This window comes from Lissotriton vulgaris, chromosome 10 (assembly GCF_964263255.1).
Source record: "Lissotriton vulgaris chromosome 10, aLisVul1.2, whole genome shotgun sequence".
In the NCBI taxonomy this organism is placed as follows: Eukaryota; Metazoa; Chordata; class Amphibia; order Caudata; family Salamandridae; genus Lissotriton; species Lissotriton vulgaris.
In genome coordinates, this window is record NC_141698.1 from 1,113,625,210 (window position 1) to 1,113,648,993 (window position 23,784).

Below are 23,784 nucleotides of genomic sequence, written 5' to 3' on the forward strand. Positions count from 1 at the left end.
GGACCCCTCTGGTCCCCCCATCAAATTTAATATTTTTACCCCCAGGATTTGGCCCTCCCGGGGGCTAATTATTAAAGAAGCACGGAAGGCCGCGCTTCGCTTTAATTTTTTTTTACGACAGGATCCATGAACCCTGCGCGCATTTTGCCTTTTTGCCAGGTGGTCCCAAGGACCCCCTAAGCAGGTCTAGAAGGTCAGGGTATTTCTACCCTGCCCCCTTTATATGTTTTGCACACTTGTTCCACTCTTTTCTTGAGCCTCGCTTCTAACGAGGCACAACATGGATGCCAACACTTCCTGGTTTAGAGTGTTGAAAGGCCAGTTGACAGCCAATTAGCATGCAGCTTGAGATCGGAAGGGTGCGCGCAGAGTGTGCATAGCGTGCGCGGATCCACCGCGGCCATAGATATATATGTGACTTTACTTTTGATTTTCTCTGCAACTACTGAATGGATTTACACCATTTAACCAAAAGGCACGAGTTTGAACAGAGGGCTAACTCTTTACCAAATTTGGTGTCATTACGTTCAGCAGTTCGAGTGGTAGCTGGGGCTAAATGATCGTATGGAAAATTGTACAGGGAAAACATGTTTTTAGATCCCCCTTTTTTCTCGGCCCCTGTTTGACGAATCACCCCCAAACGTTCAGGATAGGAGTGGACTGGAACACCCAACCAGTTTTGAAAATGTTACCAGTAGGTAATATGTATACATATTTATAGGCACCTGCATCTCAGCTTCCTAGTTCCCACTTTATCATTTGTGCACAAGCACTGTGCCCCTCGCATCACAGGAGACCATAAGTGCGGGCATTGAACTATAGAAAAATAATTTTTCACAGGACACTGAGTTCAACAAGAATTATTTTTGTTGTCAACATTTTTCAGTTAATCAGAAATCTAACGGATGAAGCAGCTAATTTAATTGGTTTTATTCCGCTGAATCCCACCAAGTTTTAATATAATTCCGCAGAATTCCACAGAATAGAACTCCGCCCATTCAACCATTGCCTAGTACTTTTGTACTGAGAGTATGAAGAGCATTGCTTTATTTTTGATTAGAGATTTGCACTAAAAAGAGATATTAACTGATATTAAGACAAGAGTTAGAGAACAGCAGGTGGAGAATGGTAAATAGATTTTACTCATATGTGAATTAGTGTTCACTGTAAAAAACTATATGTAAAATAAATTATAACTGCATATAACCTGAGAGAAAATGTGTAGGGAAAATAGAAGGGAGGTTAGATGAGGACATTGAAAATCTTTGGGCCTCATGTATGAGAAGTGTTGCATCACTGTGACAAAGCGATGAGACACTTTTCAGTGCACCTTTCTAGCCAGGTCAAGTCAAGTCAGAGAATTTATATAGCGCACTACATACCCAGAGGGTCTCAAGGCGCTTAGGAAGGGGAGGATGATTACTTGTCAAATATCCACGTTTTAAGTTGCTTTCTGAATGCTAGGTGGTTCTGGGTAAGGCGAAGGTAAGCGGGGAGTGAGTTCCAAGTTTTAGCAGCCAGGTATGAGAAGGATCTGCCTCCCATGGTGGTCTTGTTGATGCGAGGTACCGTGGCGAGGGCTTGGCTGGAAGATCGTAGTTGGCGGGAGGGGGTGTAGAAGGACAGTCGTGAGTTGAGGCATTCTGGTCCGATGTCGTAGAGTGATTTGTGTGCGTGGGTTAGCAGTCGGAAAGTGATCCTCTTATTGACGGGTAGCCAATGGAGGTCTTTAAGGTGACCAGAAATGTGTTCGTTGCGTGGGATGTCTAATATGATCCTGGCTGAGGCGTTTTGGATTCGTTGGAGTTTCCTCTGGAGTTTAGCGGTAGTGCCTGCGTAGAGGGTGTTTCCGTAGTCCAGTCGGCTCGTGACCAGAGCATGGGTGACTGTTTTCCTTGTTTCGGTGGGGATCCAGCGAAATGTTTTTCTGAGCATGCGAAGAATGTTGAAGCAGGAAGAGGATACGGCGCTGACTTGTCTGTTCATTGAGAGTGAAGAATCCAGGATGACTCCTAGGTTCCGTGCGTGGTCTGTCGGGATGGGTGCTTTTCCGAGGGCTTCCGGCCACCAGGAGTCGTCCCATGCAGAGGGGGATGTACCTAAGATGAGGACTTCTGTTTTGTCTGAGTTCAGTTTCAGACGGCTTTGTTTCATCCATTCGGCAACTTCTTTCATTCCTTCGTGTAGGTTAGTTTTGGCGGTGCTGGGGTCATTTGTGAGAGAAAGGATTAGTTGAGTGTCATCCGCGTAAGAGATGATGTTGAGGTTGTGTTGGCGGGCGATGGCCGCAAGGGGGCTCATGTATACGTTGAAGAGGGTGGGGCTGAGTGAGGATCCTTGCGGTACGCCACAGATGACTTCAGTGGCCTCGGACTTGAATGGTGGGAGGCGGACTCTCTGGGTTCTTCCGGAGAGGAACGAGGTGATCCATTCAAGTGCTTTTCCTTGGATTCCGATGTTATTGAGGCGTTGTAAAAGGGTGCTGTGGCAGACTGTGTCGAATGCTGCAGAGAGGTCGAGGAGGATGAGGGCGACTGTGTCTCCATTGTCCAGTAGAGTTCGAATGTCGTCTGTTGCTGCGATGAGGGCGGTCTCAGTGCTGTGTTTTGCTCGGAAGCCGGATTGTGAGGAGTCGAGGGATTTGTTGGCTTCGAGGAAGGCGGCGAGCTGGTTGTTGACAGATTTCTCGATGAATTTGGCCGGGAATGGAAGGAGTGAGATGGGGCGGTAATTTTTGAGTTCGGTGGGGTCAGCTGTGGGTTTTTTCAGAAGGGCGGTGAGTTCAGCGTGTTTCCAGTCTTCCGGGAAGGTGGCGGAGTTGAAGGAGCAGTTGATGACATCTCGGAGGTGCGGTGCTATGACGGAGTCTGCTTTGTTGAAGATGTGGTGAGGACATGGGTCTGTGGGGGATCCTGAGTGGATGGAATTCATCAGGCGGATTGTGTCCTCAGTGGAGATTGGGTTCCAGTCGTTAAGGGTGTTCACGGGGGGAGAATGTTCAGCAAATGGTAGGGTGCGTTGGTTTCCGGGTTGGTTGTCGAAGCTGTTGTGGATGTCTGCAATCTTGTTGTGGAAGAATGAGGCTAGGGAGTCGCAGAGGGCTTGGGAGGGGGTGATGTTGTTGGAGTTGGCCGAAGGGTTGGTGAATTCCTTGACGATGTTGAAGAGTTCCTTGCTGTTGTGGGCGTTGTTGTCTAGTCGATCCTTGAATGCTGTTTTCTTGGCCTTTCGGATTAGTTGGTGGTGAGTGCGGGTGGCGTTTTTGAAGGCGTCCTTGGTGCTAGTGGTTGGGTCTTTTTTCCAGGCCTTTTCAAGGGAGCGGCAGAGTTTCTTGGACTTCTTAAGATCATCGTTGAACCATGAGGCCTTTTTGCTGCCAGGTTTGCTTTGACGTTTTTTCAGTGGTGCTAAGTTGTCGGCGGTGTTGGATAACCATAGGGTGAAGTTGGAGGCGGCTTCGTTTGCGTTAGAAGAGTGGGCTGGGGCGTTTAGAAGGAGCGAGGCGGAGATCTGGTCCGTGGTGATTTTGTTCCAGTTTCTTTGCAGAGTTGGTTGGAGGTGGTTGGTGGGTTTCGGCTTGTTGTAGGTGAAGTGAACGCAGCTGTGGTCAGTCCAGAGGAGATCCGTTGTATGGCTGAAGGAGACATGATTGCTGGAGGTGAAGATGGGGTCGAGTGTGTGACCTGCGATGTGGGTGGGGGAAGTGACCAGTTGTTTAAGTCCGAGGTTGGCGAGGTTGTCTAAGAGGGTGGTGGTGTTGCGGTCGTTGATCTTTTCGAGGTGAAAGTTGAGGTCTCCCAGAAGGATGTAGTCTTTGGAGGGGAGCGCGTGTGGGGTGATGAAGTCCGTGATGTCTTCACTGAATTTTGCGCGGGGTCCTGGTGGTCTGTAGAGGAGAGTGCCTCTGAGTGTGGTCTTGGGGTCGATGTGGATCTGGAAGTGAAGGTGTTCGGAGGTAGCGAGGTTGGCGTCAGAGCTGGTTGAGATGCGGATTGATTTTTTATGGACGATAGCGATTCCTCCTCCTGTGTGGCTGGTACGGTCCTTGCGAGTGATCTTATATTCTTCAGGGATGGCAATGGTGATGTCTGGGGCGGAGGAAGCGTTCATCCAAGTTTCTGTTAGGAAGGCAGCGTCTGGAGAGATGGTGTCTAGTAGATTCCATAGGTCAATGGCGTGTCTGTGGACCGATCGGGTGTTGAGAAGGATGCACTGTAGGTGGTTGGGGTCGGGGGTCTGTGGAATGGTCGTAGCGGAGTAGTTGTCGGTGCCGCTGAATTTGCAGAAGTAGCAGGAGAAAGGTCCATGGGTGTGTCCAGGAGCAGCTTGGACGCAGTTGGGGGCGCGACCGGGGTCAAGGGCTAGGAGGGTGGCGGCATCCTAGGTAATGCGGGAGGGCTGGGCAGCGCGAGGGGCAGGGGGTCTGGCGCTGGGCGCGGTCCAGGCGCGGACGGGCGTAGACGGGCTTACCTTTGGCGCACCTTCGGCGCGGCTGGGGCGCGGTCGCTGCGCGTAAACGCTGCACGCGGGAACTACTGTCATATATGGAGAGTGGAGGGGGAGGGGCGAGGGATGATCAGCAGGGAGGCGGGTGCGTGGTTGAGGGGGCGGGCTCCAGGCAAAACAACAACAACAACTGTGTAAATGGCGCCGAGAACGGGAGAGCAGACCGGGTTGGGGGTGGGGGGAAGGTGAAAATGATAATCCACGGGGATGGCAAACGCAGCAGTATGCAAATAAATGATGTGGCAATGTCCACTCAGCAGCGCAATACAGGCACTCCAATTAAAGTAAAATAATGCAGGTAAAGTCGGCAGTCAAATGAGCACGAGGAGATGACTGACAAATAAATAGCGACACCATTGATGTGTCGTATTAACAGTACGGCGCATCATGTTGCAAGGAGTTACAGATATGTCAATATCACTGATGTATCTGTAGGTGCAAGAGTGATGCAATACTGCTGTTTGTCTGAAAACAGACGCAGCTCCAGACATGTGTGCTTTCACATGGGGCAAGCCCATGTGAAAAGACCTGCGTCACCCCAACCCCTGCCATGAGGCCGGCCTATGGTTTTGATGCAATGCTATCCTAGAAATGGCGGACTGAAATCTTATAGATTCCAACGCACCACTTTTACAAGGGGAACACCTACCCTGCATACATTATAAAGGTATAATGTAGCGCAGGGGTTAGAGCCTAGATGCTTCACTTCGTAAATCTGGCACAACGTGGTGCATTATTTACGCTGCTGTATAATCACAAAAAGCGATACAGTGACAGCATACATGTGATGCAGGGATTCATTAATAAGGCCTTCAGTGACCTGGAAAAGAGAAATAGAAATTTGTACTCTGAATGCATAATCATTTTACAAAGCGTCTATGAATGAATGTGTTTGAAACAATAAATGGGTGCGCGATTATAGTATGGAAGTTAATATTATGTAATTTGGTCTTTGGGCTTATTGTACCCCACCTGTCACCTATCTATCGGTAGGCCAGCGTTTGGGTCGCAGGGACTGACTGACCATGTATCTCTTACTCTGGGTTGCTCTGGGTTGATGGGGAGGTCATATCAAGAGGATTCATCAGTAATAATCCTTGTTCGTTGATACCTGTGCATATAACAAGGCGGTCATTGATATCGCATTTCCCGACATTCTCATTATTATGTCTACATTGGTCATGGCATACATCAACATCATATAAACCGGTATTTACATTGTTTTGTGTACAAAACTTTACAGATATCTCATCTTCTGAAGCAAAAGATGAACTTGTTGATGGGTTTGTACCTGGGGCACACAGTCTTCTATGTTTTGCGGAAATTGTCCTGCAGTGGGGATTCTTTCTACTAACCCATTGATGATTACAATACTTAGTATGTAGTATGTAAACTTGTGTGCTCAATATAATTCATGAACTGTCACTTGCACACAGAGGTACTCTTCAGTGCAAAGATGTATAATGTGTTCAATACCTCTAAAACATTTGATAAACTGGGAGAATATGCAATTTGTAAACACGCCAATTAGGTGGACGCAAGCTGAACAAAATGGGGTTGAAATGTAATATGGTAACTACTCTCCACTAGGTAAACTATAAATCACACTAACACACTCATTAGATGATTTTATCAGTGATGCCATCAATTCTGTCATTTGATATGTCATCAGTAATGTCATAAACAATATCTTAGAACATGTTCTGAGCGATGTAACATATGCGGTCATAAGCAGTGCATGGCAGGGGTACAAGTTATAGTTAGCTTTGCTAACTATAACTGATGAATTTCTGTGGTTTTTGTTTCAGTTTCAAATGGTAATATTGGCACTGACATATTCCCCTAACAATAACATTACTTTAACCTTTGTTTTTTCAGTAAATATAGATATATATATTTTGCTGTTTTTGGAATTTAAATACTTCAATGAAACAATACAGTCTCTCAATCCACCACCACCATTTCTTGAAACACAAAGTGCATTTGCTATAAGGTGTAAACAGTGGCATGATGTATTACAAATGTATGTTTTTGGGTACTATTGATGACTATGGATTTAGACCTGAAAGTATTTGAAAGAAATCAATTCATCTACTTCATTCTTTGGGATTGAAGGAAGAGATATTTGAAAACATTGCCCAGACTTTGATTTGGTTGATGGAGAAGAATTGGATGAACATCAAGAAGTTATAAAGAAACTTGAACATAGATTTGACATTCAACCTAGTTTAGTGGTTTTAAGACACACATTTTATAAAAGAGTACAGGTGCAGAGTGAAAATCTTGATATGTATGTGAGTGTTCTACATAGACATTGGGGCTGATTACAATGTCAGCGGTCAGACTGCAGACACTATCGCGGTGGGCAGGAGACTGCACTACAAGCATTTGATGGTTTGACCACCTAATTATGATGCAATCTCTGCTGTGCTGGTGGTCTGAAAGTGCTTTCTCATGCAGCAGCTTGTGCTGCAGCCCGGGAAAATGGCCTGAGCACAAACTGTAGTGCTAGAGAGCCCTATGACCAAATCCCTGCACTGTGTGCCATGCACCATGTGGTGTATGGCACACGGTGCATGGATAAGTGTGGGGCACTACATGTGCCCACAGGGCCACTTTGCAGTGGCACACGAAGAACGGGGGCCCTTTTTGGGGCCCCCAAAGGCCCTTTCGGACAGCCTTTTGAAAAGGCTGTCAGAAAGGGATATCATAATCCAGATGGCGGTTCCTGCCTCGGCACCACTGCCATTCCAGAGACACAATTCTGACCGTTGCCCCAACAGGATCGTAGATCCTATCGGAGGCAGAGGTCTCCCACCGAAGGTTTGGGTCGAACCGCCTACATCATAATGCAGTGGATGGATAGAAGGGCTGTCTGTCAGTGGAACCGTCACCAATGGCCTCTAGGTGGTGGTACAACCAACATCAAATTCAGCCCTTAGTTCTTAGAGACAATTTGCAAATTTCAAGAATAAGTTGACTCGGGGTTAGTTTATTGGCCACTTCTTTGCCAAGCATATGCAACAACAAGCATTTGCAATGCAATAGGTCTCGCATTTGCGAGCGTTTTGAACTATTGGGATTGTAAATGACAGTGCCTTTTATTTATGTTTTGAAAACCTGCAAGTGGTGCCTAAACACACACTTTGTACTTATAATATTTGTTTACAAGAAGTAAGGCTGACAGTAAAAGAGGCACAGTTACTGCCAGTGCCAGCCTTGCTTCTCGTAAGCAACAAACATAAGTACAAAGTGAGTGTTTAGGCACCACTTGCAGGTTTTCAAAACATAAATAAAAGGCACTGCCATTTATAATGCTAATAGTTCAAACTCTCGCAAAAGCAAGACCTATTGCATTGCAAATGCTTGTTTCTTTACATGCTTCAAGGTAAAGAAGAACCCAGTGGGACATGTTTTAATGCAATAAACTGCATTTTGGCCATGAAGTGCAATGCAATTAAACAACTTTTGCAAATGCCTGTGTATGTCACTTATGTCGTAACATTGGAGTCAGATATTTTGTCTGTGCCCGTGCTTGTTTTTTGTTGCAAATGAAGCATGGAAGCCTGGGAGGGATTAACCAAACTAAAAAGTATGTGCAGGTTGGGCCATAACAAAACTGAAGCTCTGTGCAGATTCTGCTGCAACATTAAATGTTTACATTTTTTAATGGATGCCTTTGCTTAGACATTGTGTATTGTCAGTATCTGCGGAATTTTGTAATTGGATGCCACATGAATTGTCATTCTATAGATCTACCTTCCAATTAATTAACATTTTTAACCCGTTTAGCGCGTCGAACATTCCGCCCCAGTGCGGACGTTCGATCGCGCTAACGGGATTCGGACGTCCAACGGTCGTGCGCAGCATCAGCGAGGTAGTGCACGCGACGACCGTTGGACGTTCGCAGCACGGAAGGGGTTAAGTTGCTAGTCAGTAAATAATTAATGATATAATCGTAGTTCATGTTTTTAAAACTTAAAACAATATTCATAAATACAAATAGTGTTTTGCATAGTAGGATGGTAAGGGTGTCTCCCTGCTAACCTGAGAGGCTTGTGTTCAATGTTGTCATTTTTAGGTCTCGCCCAGCGATGCAGTGCTTGCACTGCGCGCCTTGGTGAAACTATTGTCGTTGTTTTGGTGTGCGAAGGGGGACAGGACATATGCGCGCCCGGGCAAACAATGTGCAGGTGTACTGCTCCAGATCATCTCGGACAGGAGATGTGCACGCACCTGTTTGGGAAACAGCTTTGTGTCCTGGCTACACGCTCGAGCCCCCTTTCTCCATTGTACTTCCTCTGGTTTCACCTCCCCTCCTCCCAACAAAACTTCTCTCCTTACGGTTTTTCACCCTCAGGCAGAAAGCCCGTTTGGCTGCTGGTACTGGGCGCTGGCACCTGCTCATGTGAGAAACCACGCGGAAGCGAAGCACTGAAATCTGCTCATTTTTTCCAGGATTGGTCATATTAGCAAAAGATTGGAACATGTGAGCTGCAATGGCCCTGACAGAGAGCCATGAGGAGATAGCACCCCTCTGGGATGTCTGGGGCCAGCGCCCTACAAATGTAGGACCCACGCTTCTAGGAAATTCCAAGACTCATCAGCATCAGGGGGGTTCGGAGAAGACTTACAGTGAACATGCGATGGAAGGAATGGGCATATGTAGAAAAATCACAGCGAGGGAGTAGCTGGTGAAATAACATTCATACCCGTTAAAACCATATATTCTAAATGGCACAGAGTGAGTGCAGAGTGATGCGCGTGAACCTGAACCGAACCAGTCAACCCAACAATCCATCTACACAAATCCATTCATTCATCCACCCTTCCAACCACCCACCCTCAGACACACACATTCATAAATCCATCCATCATCTGTCCATCCGTCTATCCATCCATCTATCCATTCATCCATCCACACACCCACCCTCGCACATTCATGCATTCATTTCATCCATCCACCGTCAGACAGCCACCCATCCAACCACCCACCCTTAGACACATCCACACATTTAGCCATCCAGGCATACGCACCCACACTTGTGAATGTGTGTGCATTGCAGAATGCACTTGCGCAACAATGCTCTCTGACCTTCTCTTTAGAATGTGTGCACACAAACGAGGACACTGAGTATATTCCACATGACCTCTGAAGAGTGGGCGTGCCGAGAAGGCTGCCTCAGTACTGTGTATGTGAACTGTGGGACGCTAATGATCTGTGTGTGTGCACGTCAGAATGTGTGTGTGCACAGGTGGTACTCAGTGTATTGGCATGTGTGCATACTTGAAAATGTGAGTGGTGCATGTACATACTTAAGAAACTGTACATTTCTCTCTTATTGCTCTAGAAGGGAGGATCTCGGCGCGGCCAGTTCAGCTTTTTATACTTCCAATGTCGGTCAGTAACAAAAGTATCAGTTTGGTGGTTAATAGCACCGGCAGGCATAGCTGGCTCCCCTCGCACTTGGCACTGTAGAACTGGCCTCCGGTTCCTGGTAGAGGTGCTGGGCACTGTTTCGTGCAGTGGGGTGGTGTTGCTGCTTGCCATCATTGGCACAAGCAGGCCTCACAGTCTCATCGACTCAGGGGGCCACTGACTGATTGAGCTGAGAGCTACGATGGCCTGGTCTTTCTGCAGACCAACCACAGACTGTGTCTGTTAAAGAATGTTTGCAAGGTGTTCGAGGGACCACTAGAAGTAAGGTGCTAGGCAAATGCCTAGTCAGTCTTGAGACATAGCCAGGTTTGAGTGTGGGGTCAAGGACCCGAGTGGGGCGAGGGCTTCTCCAGAGCGCCCCACAATAAGCTAGCTCCTGGAGAAGGTATTTGGTGATGCTAGCAGCGCTACCTGTTGCACAGGGATTGTAGGGGGTTGCACGTTTGTGTCCGCGGTTCACTGCTTCTGTTGGTGCCCCTCCCCCAATCAGCCCAGATTGTGTGATTCACTTATGCTGTGTGTATCCAGGTAGACCTCTGACTCCACGGTCTGCACTAAGGTGGCACCGGGTGCTGACTTTGAGTGGGGGTGGGGGGCGCCATGTTTCCACAATATATTGTGGATGTAAAAGCATTCTTTACCTCCTGCAATTTTCAGGCAACAGTAAAAATGTCAATATAACGCTGTGATTAATATTCGTGGTGGAGAGAGATTGGAGTGTTGTTTAATGGAAGTTTTGATTGCTCATAAGGTTGCTCAAAGGGTTAATGTGCCTGCTGCAAAGAACGTGTACCATGCAGATCACAGAAGTGCATATAATGTAAATAGTTCAGTGCGTCACTGCGTTTGTCACACAGATCCTTTTGTTACTTGAGCTTATAAGTTAAAATCCTAATATAAAATAGTGACCTATGAACTGTCTTCAAAGGGCACCATACACACTGCAAGATATAGGTTAGAACAATGTTTTCTTACCCAGCCTTTCATTATCCTATTGTCACAAAAAGGGTTATTTTAGGTAATCATTGATCATTATTATTATTATTATTATTATTATTATTATTATTATTATTATTATTATTATTATTATTATTATTATTACTAAAGAGAACACCAAACTATGGTGTTCTGTTTTTAAATCCTGAGTTTGTGTTTCTTCAGGCCAAGTATTTTTAAAATATACTGCCTACCAGTATGTATGACATGTTACTCCTACACCTTGTAGTTGTCTGTCTTATGTAACCTTTCTAATACACTGATTCACACATGTATAATTCATTGTCTCTGTGTAGTGTGTGTATATGTGATCTAAAGTGCTCTGACACCCTACACTGGCATGAGTGGTGCTATAAATCCAAAGAAATGCATGTGAGAGAGAGTGGTTTTGGAAACTTGAGGAGCACTGTTAAAGGGTGTAGGGATGGAAACCGTAGTGACAGAGGTCTTTGGGGTGCGCCAACAAACATTGTCATGCCTACAGCACCAGAGTCAACCCAGCCTCTAAAAGCTACCACTTGGACCCCATGGCTCCTAGCATCACGCCCTATCTGGGATGGGAGGGTATTTCTTACAGACCTCCAGGAAGCTACCACTTGGACCCCATGGCTCCTGGCATCATTCTTTGTTGGCGGATTCTCTTACAGACCTCCTTGCAAAGTATCATTGCTGCCAGTTTATTTCTGCTATAGGTTTAGAGATGAGACCATCTCCGAGATCACTGTGCTACTCCAAGAAGTTTTGTGTTTGTTGATGGTGTGTGTCTGATAGTTTATTTTGAGTGTGAGTATGATTTTGGGTGCCTGTATGTGACAGTTTAGGGTTTGGAGTGTTTGATATCTGTCTGTGTGTGTGCTGTTAATGAGGGGTGTTCGTGCTTGTGTGGAAGTGCCAGTGTTCAGAACAGCTGCTCTTTTGCTGGGACTTCACTGGAGCAGAGTTGGGCGGGAAGGTAAAAGACACTGTAAGCTTGACTGTCCTTCATAGAATGGTGTTTGACAAGGAAGGGCAGGCTCGAGGAGTTGGTTTTACATGAGGAGTCAACAAACGGTCGGACGAAGAGTGCACAGTTTAAAAAAAGCACGAACTGCTGGAAAGTTAAACAAGGATTTGCAATGCAATAGGTCTCGAATTTACTTGAGTTTGATCTATTAAAATTGTTAATGACAATGCATTTTATGTATGTTTTGGTTTTTAAAACAGATAAATAAAAGGCATTGTCATTCACAATGCCAATAGCTTAAACTTGCGTAAATGCGAGACCAATTACATTGCAAATTCTTGTTAAACTGAGCAATTGTTTTGTCTTCACTTCAGGGAGAAGGGAAGATAAAAACTGTGTGTGCACCAAAGAAATACAAAGAGAGAGAGGTAACGTTGTGGTGATGAAAATGAAAGAGAGGGCCAAGGAAAAGTGACAAGGGAGAAAACAGAAGAGAAAATATGAGGATAATAAGAAAGAGAAAAGGAAAAGAGGAACAAATAACAGAGAGAAAGAGAAAGTGAGATAGAGAGAGAGAGAGAAAGAAGACGAGAGAGGGTTAGTAAGAGATGTGGCAAGTGTAATTGTTATGCAGCCAGTTAATGTATATATGTCATAGTAAAAAGAGAGGAGAGAGTTTTACATACAAGTTGGCACTGTAACCAAAACTACACACTTTTACTTTCGTGCTCATGGTAAACAAGGCACTCGAGCAGAGATAAGCTTATCGGCAACAGCTTATCAACATAGCTGCCCCGGTTCGAGTTTTCGCATCCTGTTTGAAAGTGTCACATTTTGTGTCAGATAGGACGAACAAAAACCAGAGTCAGTTCCACAGCCGGGGCAGCTGCGAGGACCAGAAAAGGCAGCCCCTTCTAAATAAATTCCTGAGGACCTTGTCAATCCTCCATGGAGGAATTTAACTGCCTTACACCCGTGCACTTCAAGTGGGGCACTGTAGAACCAGGGAACCAAGTACAAGCACACCACCAGCATCCCAACTTTAGCCCTCTACAGCTTTATGTAAGTCACCAAACAAGCACTGTGGTTTAGCACATACTTTATAAACGCCGGCACTACCCCCCTTCCCTGCTGTCCATTCCTGCTCTCTTTAATGTTAGGCTTGTGTGTAACTTTAATGCAATTAATGCTGATTTAGGGCACTCTGATACCTGTGGGTAAAATTTGCTATATATAAAATTGCAAATGAATAACTAAATAAATAAAGTCTACCTGTAGCACGTCCGTTCTTATTCTGCAATGCCACGTGTCTTTAGGTCCCTGTAATGATTAACTGCATCCGGCTGTGGGAAACCTCCATGGCAGGAACAACGTGTTGCGGGGCAGACGCGGGGAATGTAGCCACTGTCTTGTGTCTGCACCGCGTGGTAACAGTGCACAGGCAGGAAGGCAGACATTCAGTAGGGCTGTGCCATTGCAGTGTAGTTCTCTGTGCCTTCTGGATATGGAGGTTGCTTTTGGCTGACGGGAAGCGGTGACAAGGTGCCAGTTTGGTGTGCCTGCTTCATGATCTTGCGTGGGCAGTAGTTTAAGAAAAAAATACGAGTTGGGCGACCCACTGCAAGAAGATGTGCGGTCACCATTACTGAATGTTTTATATATAAAAAAATAGATTTGGTGATATGCGCACAAGAAGATGCGTGGCCGCCATCCTTTAATGTAAATAAAAGAAGCCTCTCCACTGGAGGGATAGAACAATATTAAAAGACGCACAAACTTGACCTGAACGTACCAGCCCGCTTTACTTAAGATCCAATTGCAATACAGAAGCATTTGTTAGCACCGGGAAATGTGATTTGTCTACAATCACAGAATGTTCGAACCCCAGCCACACTCAAACCTGGTTCCCAGCTTCAAAGACGGCTGCCATTGTAAATATAACCTCGGCTCTACATATAAAAAATACTTGCAGAATGCGGTGGTGCCCATGTTATAAATATGAAAGGTATGTGATTTTAAAAGCGAACATCTGAGCTGGAGTCAAGTGTTGTCAGGAGCCACAGCGACACCTGCATATAATGTAAGGTAGCACGTGCATGTTAATGCGCACTATTTTATAAAATAACAATTACGCCGTGTAAGTGTCATGAGAATGTAGTCAGGTGGTGCTGCTTCTGGTAGAATTGGAAGTTAGTTATGAGATCGAGATCCAATAAGAAGCCTGCTAACAATTAAAATGCCAAAGTCCACAAATGGCACGTGGCGAGAAATTAAACTGCAATAGGCGGGACTTCACCACCTATATAGATTACTAGATGTCTTGAAGAGACAGTGCATGCACGCTGCCTAGGCGAGACCTACATTTATTTATTTATTTTTTATATTTTATTTATTTTTAGAGTTTTCTGTAATGCAGACCAGACCCAGGGAAGGATATCAGAGCGCTTTACAATGGGGGCACAATACAAAATAAGACAGTTTGCAAAACAAATAGTATACATAAGATCGACTTATTATACAAAGTTCGTAATGTCGCAGGCGTGAGAGTATTTCTAGCAACAAGTCGAGAGCAGCAAAGGTGTCTTTCGAGGGAAAGAGGGGGCAAGTATAAGGTGTACATCTGGAAAAGGTCCATGTGATAGTTTATGGGGAGGAATTTGCACACAAGGAAGGATGTTGCTTCTTTTTTGAACAGAAAAGTAGAGGAGATTTTTCTGATGTGGGGAGGAAGTGAGTTCCATATTCTTGGTGCTGCTCCAGAGAATGCTCTGTCAGAGGTTTTTTTTCTTTCTGAAGCATGAGGGTTTTAGGAGTAGATTGTTAGCACTCTTTGAACGTCTGATTCCTCCAGATACGGTCAGTTTTTGGGATAAGTACTGGGGAGTATTGTGGTGACGCGCTTTGTGAGTGATGCATGACATTTTTAGGTGGATTCTAGCTTCAAAGGGAAACCAGTTGAGTGCTTTCAGGTGTGGTGATATGTGGTCAAACTTCCTGGATCCTGTTAGGAGTCTTGCTGCGGCGTTGAGACAGGCTCTTAATAGGGTGGTCGAGATTTTGGGAAGTCCCACGAGGGTGGTGCATCCGTACTCCAGCCTTGAGATGTCTAAGGACTGAACAGCAGTTTTTAGGTTCGGGTTCTTGATGAAAGGTTTCATTTTCCTGAGATGGTTGAGGTGAAAGCGCGTGTTTTTAGCTAACAGGTTGATGTGTGTTTGCATCTTAAGGTTCTTATCAAGTGTAATTCCAAGTGATTTGGTGGAGTCGACCAGAGTTGGTGTGCAGTTAAGTGCAGTGATCCTACTTGAACCATTCCTTTGTCTCCTGGGAATTATTAGGGGGGGCAGATTAGAAGAAATTCAGTCTTTTGTGAGTTTAGCTTGAGGAAGTCGGTTGTTTGCCAGTGGATGGTCTTTTTGAGTGCCATGTTCATTGATATAATGTCTTCAATGGAGGAGATCTTGATGTAGAGTTCAGTGTCCTCCGCGTAAATGTGGTAGGCTATGTTTGCCTGCTGTAGTAGTTTGGTTAGCGGTTCGACATATAGGTTGAATAGGGTGGGGGATAGAGTAGAGCCTTGTGGTACACCGAGAGGGTTTGGTGAGGAGTGAGATAGCTTTTTGTTCACCATGAAAGATTGCGTTCTGTTTTCCAGAAAGGATTTTAACCATTGAAGGACTGAGCAAGGTAAACCCATCCTATTTTCCAGTCTTTTTAGAATTCTTTCGTGATTGACCGTGTCGAAGGCTGAGGAGAGGTCAAGCAGGACTAGTAGACAGGTTTTGTTGCGGTCAAAATTAAGAAGGACATCGTCCACTATGTGTAAAATGGCTATGTCTGTGCTATGGCCGGGTATGAAACCCGATTGATGGGTGTTCAGAAGGTTGGAGTCCATGATGTGTTGGTTCAGTTGTTGTTCAACATATTTTTACAAGACCTTGGCTAGCATGGGAATGTTGGTTATGGGTTGGAAATTGTTGGGGTCGGAGGAGTTCGCTGTCGGTTTCTTTAGTATAGGGGTGACCTGGCCTGTTTTTAGGCAGTTCGGAATGTGACCTTTCACTAGCGAGGCGTTGATGTTTTTGGTCCATAGAGGGGAGATGACTTGGTAAATGTGGGGAAGGCAATTTGAGGGGACTGGATCATTGAAATGGTTGTTGATTTTGGTGGTTGCTAATATTTTGGTGATGTCATTAGAGTTTGAAAGTGGACCAGTGAGAGTTATTTGTGGGCAGAAATAACTCAGGTTGTTCAGGGATTTCAGCTAGAGTGTATTTAAGGGTGGTTGAGTAGGTTGCGGCCATGTTATGCTCGAGTTGGAGGGAGTTTTATTTTGCTGTGAAAAAAGAGGAGAATTCTTCACTGCTAAGCTGTGATTTTGCAGTCCAGAGAGAGAGAGGATTTCGCCAATTTGTTAGATTGTTGTTTAAGGATGTGAAAGAGCTTCTTTGGTCTGTTCTTGGCATTGTCTAGCTTCTATCTGAAGAAATCTTTTTTGGATTAAAGAATACTTTTGTTATGGGAGTATCTAGCTTGCCGAAGTAGTTTGACATGGAGCGGGGAGGGATGCTGTGGTCATTTCCGTTCTGATGATCGAAGTTTTCACCTTTCTTCATTTTAAAAAGTAGAGTAGGTGGGTGAATATGGGGGTCTCTTAAAGTGTGTATTAGTGCACGGCGGCACAGCTCCACTGTGCTGAGAGTGCAGCTGCCTCTACTGCCTGCGAATTCCTCCCTCTTGCGGACACACCCCCAGCATCCCCAGATCTCTATTTTCACAGCTATCCATGGTCCTGGGGAAAAAAAAACATTTGCAATGCAATAGGTCCAAGTTTAAAACTGAGCGCGGATCCTCTTCAAGGATACCGCGCTCGGCTTCTTTTATATTTTATTTTAACTTTAACATTGAGCACGGTGTCATTGAAGAGGGTGCCGCACTTAGGGTTAAAGTTAAAAAATATATAAAGAAACCAAGCACGGTGTGCTTGAAGCGGCGCCGCTCTCAATTTTAAAGTAACAAAAAACAAACAGAGCGCACTGTCCCTGAAGTGGAAGCCACGCTCAACATAAATGTAAAATATAAATAAATAAAGTGAGCGCGGTGTCCCTAGTGGGCGCCGTGCTAAATAAAGTAATAAAAACATATAATTAAGAGTGCATAGTGCTCTTGCCGCCATTATCCCCATCATTGTCCATTTTCCAAATAGTGCATGCTTACCAACTCTAAGAGTGCACTGAGGTCTGCTAACCAGACATCAATTGCCTGTTATTACCAATAAAATTAATATGTCAAATTGGCTCACACCCAATTGACCAAAATAACTCAGCTGAAAGTCCCTAGTAAATGTAATCCAGGCCATGTAAGATAGAGGGTCACCCTAGGGATTGCCGCCCTGGTTGTTCCACCATAAGTGTGATATAAGTAAGATGAGAGTTCCAGCCTGCGGATTGCAGGTTGGAAGTGCTGTGAAGTTACTTTAAATCTATATAGGATCTGCACATTTAGACAACCTAAACTATTCAATTGGTGTCCAGAATGATTCCAGGCACCCCCACTGGATATGTTTACCTATATACCAGCTAGATCACAGTGCCACTATGAACTCCTCTTTCCAATGAGCAATAAGTTTCTGGCAACTATCAAACAACCCTGACCCCTCAGGGATCGTGGAAACAATACAGTACTTTTCGCTTTTCACTCAGTCACTCATACTCACTTTGTCTCAGAGAGATACACAGAATATATTATGGGGACATTTTCAATAAGCATTTATTGAACCAGGGTAATTCTAGTTTAAAATACATGTGCGGCAATAACTGTAAGACAGAAACATATATACTCAGTGATCAGCACCAACAGAGTAACTAGATGTGCTAAAATAATGGATATGTGTAGGTATATAGATACATGACAGTAATAATGCACACTCTTACGATGCAAACCCTAGCTAGATGTATCTAAGTGTACCTAGCATGAATGTAGGTGTATAGCCAAGAATCCCCCTAGGATAAAGCCAACCCCATTTCCTGAAGTGAGAAAATGAAGGACCCGGTCTTGGACTCGAGTTGGACACCCTGCGAGGGATGTCACACCACTGCGAGCTGGAGCATATGCGTGCAGGGACCTCAGCATCTCGTGTCCACCTGTCAGTATTGAAGTCTTTCTCTTCAGCCTGCCCCAGCAAATATGTGATGCTTATACACCCAAGAGGTACCCTCAGGGGTTCTACTTTGCTGTGTCATGTTGACCAAGGATGTCGATAGGGTTTACCTTATACATAGCTATTATGCGGAAGATGCAGAAGATGGTAGTCCTGCTGTGATTCTGAGAATCTTAATGCATAATAAATGAGGCCAGTTTTCGGAGAAAACAACATGACATTTATGCAGCACCTAACTAAATAAAAGGTGAGCACAGAACCCATTATGTAGTATAATGGTAGGGTAAATGTAGGTGAAAGGTTAGGTGACTACCCAGGCCTATATTGAGGTACATTGAGAATCATACCAGAAGAGCAGTTTGAACTGATTGCCATTTAAAGTAAAGGCAAAGCCAGAATTCCCCCTGGTAGAAGTGTAAGTCACCCCAATATCAGAGCTGTTGAGTGAAAAAGCTGGGTGCGGCATATCTCATGGGTATAATATTTATTTAACATGTTCTGATAGTAAAAAACTGTTGTTTTTACTGTGGAAAAACGTTGTTGCCTGATTGGAGACTACAGGGTTACGTACTATTCCCTCAGCTGTGGTAACTCTGGAATGGTGCAACCAAAGTGGGTCATCCAAGGTATCAAAGAACCAGTTACATTAAACTCGACTTGACTCTCAGGCCGAAATAAATTAAACAAGTTGCAGTGTGCAACTTTAGCAGAGTTGACACTTTGTTGTCTTTAGTCCCCAGGACCCACATTGGTTGCACACAGGGTCATGTCACTGAGACAGCTTTCTGCCCTCCCGGGGAGCTGTGCTAATGATTCGAGTTAAAAAAAAACAATAAAGGCCTGCTCTGAATGAAGCTGTCACCTACTTCCTGTAGTAAGCCACATGGGCGCTGGCCCAAAAGACGAGCTTTAAAGGAGAATCTGCCTTTGGAGGGCAAAGGGGTAACACATGGGAGAGGGGCTGCTCCATTGTTTAGGCAAACAAGCTGGCACTGGAGAGTGGGAAACCAGTTACCAAACCGGTTTTACAGGTGGGCAGAGCTTGTGGAGCTTCACTCGATGGAATTCCATGGACTTAAATGAAAACACAGCGAGATTCTGCGTGGCACTATAATATCAAACTCACTGAACGAGAGAGTGCTCCTGGTCCAAACCACTATAAATCTGTCTGTGGTGTTTCATATGCTCGCCATGTTAAGACGGCCTTAATACCAGCCCATTGAATGTGGACTAAACTGGATCTCCATTCCAAAGTGTATCAACAATCCAACATATAGGTCAAGCTTCGGTCATGTACATGAACCTACTCGCTGCGAGTCGTCAACACCCTGAGCAGTCTGTGGACATGCATATTGTAATGCTCACACTTGCAGTGAGACTGTGCTTGTCACGAGCCCTGGTCCTGCTTTATATGTGCTGAATCTTACGATTCATACATGGCACCTGTTGTACAGTAATCACCTTACACCTGCAGAGGATAATTACACTAAAATCCACCCCCACCGATGTTAACATTGTTTTGCATACTCGATGCAGGTTGCAAGATCGGTAGTTTTCTATTAATAATTATAAGAAAAAACCAAAAATTAACTGCAATCTGCCTCCAGCTGCTAAACTAGGGAAATGACTTGGCAGCTAGTCGGAGCCTTGCTAATGGTATATGTGCAGCTCTGCAATATTAAACACTCTTGTTCTCACCCCACCCTCGCATGCTTGGACCTCCAGGTTCCAGTGACAACAGTGAACCCTCCAGGATAATCTTTTACACTTCTTCCATCATTACAGAATCACTACGTACACCTTAAAAACACCATGCTGTGGCTCAGAAGTGAAAAAAGAAAGACACTTTTGCACCGGAAATAGTTAGAAGTGGAAGAAAACGGTTTCGTAGTTAACTAGCAGCTGACGGGCTTAGGCTGCTGGAATTATTGGACGGGTAGTTTGGGGCAGTCCTAGCGGCCACAAGACGAAAGATGATCTAGAGCCAAAGTCTTTCTTTTAGCTCTAATGATGGTATGCCCTTTCTGAATGCAAGTTGTATTCAGATGCTTTTTTGAATAGATAGTTGGCCATTGTTGTTGGCAGGACTCAAAGCACAAAGTTGCTCTCAAGTTTGCTGAGCCCAGGAATATCATCAGAGTGCATCTCTGACCTCCATAAGATGAGTTATGGACCCAGGAAGGATTGACCTGTGAGCATGATACTGGGGGACCAGTAGTCCAGTGGTGACTGCACTTCTTCTGGCAGCAAGTGAACTTTGAGGGACATCAACCCTGTGACCAGGATTACCTCACTCCCTATATGTACCAAGCAATTGTTACCTCAAGACCATCATTGGCCGTATCACCCCCACAGTTTCCTTAGAACATCTTCAGCATCCTTCATCATTTGCATCAGAACCACTTCCATAGCAATGCTCTTCAAAAGATAAAAGTGTCTGGAACTGACTGAATACTGCTCCACCTGCTCAGGTAACTGCTTCTGAGGACTGGTCTGGTCTCTTTGACTGGCTCAAAACTGGTGTTGTTCCTTTAAAATGTTTCCTAGAGTCAACTTTGTTGAATTTTCCAATGTTTGTTTGTGGTTGAGTGAAATGCTTTGATTTACAATAATATATACCCTTTAAAATCCATATCTCAGGAACCCCCAAGTACATGTTTTTCATTTTGGTCTCTAAAATAGATAAAATACAGTCTATTTTTATAAATTAGTGTTAGATTACTTTAGCATGTTGCTGATTTCTCCAATATTTCTGGTGTTGTTTAAATGCTTTACGGATGGTACTTGGTGCGAGCCTTGCTTCTCAGAGCCACAGCCACCCAGGGTTAAGCTGAGGTTTTGACAAAAGAAACATAAGATTCCTAATGGGGCTAGTAAGTGTATTACATGCGAGGTCGCCCAACCACACCATATAATATACTTTGTTTCCTCACAATTCTTAATGAGTAGAATGTAAAGAATTCTACGGCACATATTGTTAGATTCACTGCAACATTGTTGCAATACAGTTTTGATGTTAAATAAACACCAGGTAGTGGCAATGGTAGCACTGAGTTTCATTTCAGGCTAACCATAAATGACCAAGAACCCCTGTATGGGGAAGATTATGTAGACATGCTTTATTGTGGCAGTGGACATTCCTACTACATGTGCACCCTGGAGAGGGATGGAAGAAAGCTCGTGAGGAGGGTGAAATGCTGCTTGAAGTCAAAACCCATGTGAGCACATGTTGGCCACAGGAGAGAAATATCTCTACTGGCTTACAACCATTCTCTAAAAGAGCTTAAGAGTTAACCATAGGAGATGATACTGTGTTGAGAGTAGATAAAGAGGCACCACCTGCCAACATTCACATGAATCTGGTAAAAGACTGCTCCTAATCGTAATTTAATACTCCTATCAGCAAGAGAAGGGTTAGAGCTGTGCATTGGGAGCCTTCAATGGATGATGGTATTGAGTGAGAGGTCAAAGATGTGTGGTATGAACAATTAAGAGAAAAAATAAAGACATGTCCTCACTCTTTGGTTCTGATTGTGCTACTTGGTGGTCCTGGGAAGAAGATTGGCACAGACACGAAAGGACCTTTTAATTTTTTGCAACAGCAACATTGGTAGGCTTTTGAACTCGTGGGTTTTTACAGTAGATGGCATGAAGCATATTTTGCATTAGACCCATCTTCTTAGAAAGCTGTTGATTTCTGAGGGATGTGTTTTCCAGGTAAGGTTTTGCAACATTTGATGGGCTCACCCTGGCTCCTGTCACCTACCGCACAGGGAGGGAAGGGATAACGAGGACCGAGGCTGCTTGTTATTGTCTCTCCTGTGGTGAAAAAATAGCGACTCTGTCAAATAAGAAACATTGTCTTCTGGTATTCTGTGTAATAAGGAACTCAAGTCAATGTATTTTTCTTGCAGCATTTCCACAAGTTTCTTTCGACATTACTTCGCCCTTGTTTACGCCATTGAGGAGATAAACAAGGACCCTGACCTTTTACCCAACATCACCCTGGGCTTTGAGGTCTATGATTCATTTGCCAATGAGGCCAAAGCGACGCTGAGCACCATGGCCTTATTATCAGGGAGAGAGGATTCGGCCGTAGCCCCTAAATACAGCTGTCGGTCCAGAGGGGTCCTGGCTGCTGTTATTGGTGACATGCTACCATCCACATCTGTTGCTATAGCAACCATCACTGGGCTCTACAGGTACCTGCAGGTAAGAAGAAGATTGCTTGTGTGACATGCTTTACCATTCTTTATGCTGATAACCAATGCACAGCGCATTTATGTTTCCTTTTAGACATAATGTTTCATGTTCAAATTCATTAAAAGACTTTCAGTTGGTTTGGAAATGCATGAGTCGGGACAGAGGGTGTTCTGTTCGTCCACTGCCTCAGTTCTCAATAGATCTCATGAGTGCCCAGGAGATGATTGTTGTAGGAACAGCATGGATTATAATTAGGGCCCCATAAGGAACAGGGTCAAGACTTATTTGCATATGGCCGGGTCCAAACTGGGGTGGTGAGCAAAAGAATGATGGATTAAACCCAGATCCTTGTTACTGGGGTGAATGTTTTCATTGTCCAGCGTTCCGTCCATCATTTGTTTCTTTTGCATATGTCACCCTAAGTGGGAAGGGTATGCCCAGACATGGTTCCATGCTCACTACACCACTGGATTCATGCTAGCCTGGCTGATGAAGGGTGATACACTGAAACTGGTCCCAGGATGCTTGTTTCAGGTCCAGGGAGGACCTGGCTTGGCAGTTCGGGCTGTACTGTTCCCATAAGGAACAGGGTCAAGACTGATTTGCATAAGGCTGGGTCCAAACTGGAATGGCTTGATGAGCAAAATAAATACAGATTCAGGCCCAGATCTCTGTACTAGGGTGAATGTATGACATTGTTCTGCATTTTGTCCATTAATTGTTCTTTTTGTTATTTAATTGATAATCATGCACTCTTACAACGATACCTGTCTTGTTTTATGCAAATAACACAGCAAGAAAGAGAAAAAAATATATATATTCACTGAAAAAAATCATAGGTTTCAGGAACGTTACAGTTAGTTGGACATTTCACTGATATCAGCGTGCATTAACAGTGCGCTAAACATTACGGCTTTAGACGGAAAAGGTTTTTCCATTCAAACTGTTCTCCTTTTTTCTCTCTAACGGTCCTCTTCAATTGCAGGACAGAAGATTACTTATCGAGCGGAATACCATGAGTAAAATATCATAGATTATATATGCGTGTCTGAACACCATTGAGACACGGGTCATTATATGAGTACATGGCTACTGACTGGATGATTGGACTGCTGAAATCAAAGTGCATGGTGAATTTATAATTGCTTGCGTATTGGCACAGTGATTGGTTAAGTACATGGTGCAGGATGGGTGATTAGAGGAGTGCATGCAAAATGACAGGGCGATTGCTGGAGTGCATATGTTCTAGCTGAGTAATTGGAGGAGTGAATCAGTAGTGTGTAGGTGGTTAGAGGACTGCCGGAATAGTATATGCAGGATTGTAGCAGTACATGAGTTAGTCCCTGGGTCATTGTATGAGTACATGATGAGTTTGTGTATGGGTCATTGTGTCAGTAAATAGGTAGTGACTGGATTATTAGAGTACTGCAAAGAGATTGCATGCTGAATTTATAAGGGTTTGTGTATCGACAAAGTGATTGGAAAACTACATGGTGCTGGATGGGTGATTGGAGAAGTATACGGTGGGTGACAGTG

General features: G+C 44.5%; 1 protein-coding gene across 1 annotated transcript in view; it reads left to right on the forward strand.

The window, feature by feature from the left end:
- The first annotated feature begins 21,978 nt into the window (after positions 1-21,978).
- The window catches only part of LOC147689414 (vomeronasal type-2 receptor 26-like), a 340,528-nt gene continuing 338,722 nt past the window's right edge, over positions 21,979-23,784 (forward strand). Inside the window, exon 1 of the mRNA XM_086940094.1 lies at positions 21,979-22,257. Coding sequence (XP_086796220.1) covers positions 22,108-22,257 — 150 coding nt within the window. The 5' untranslated portion in view covers positions 21,979-22,107. The remainder of the gene's footprint in view (positions 22,258-23,784) is intronic.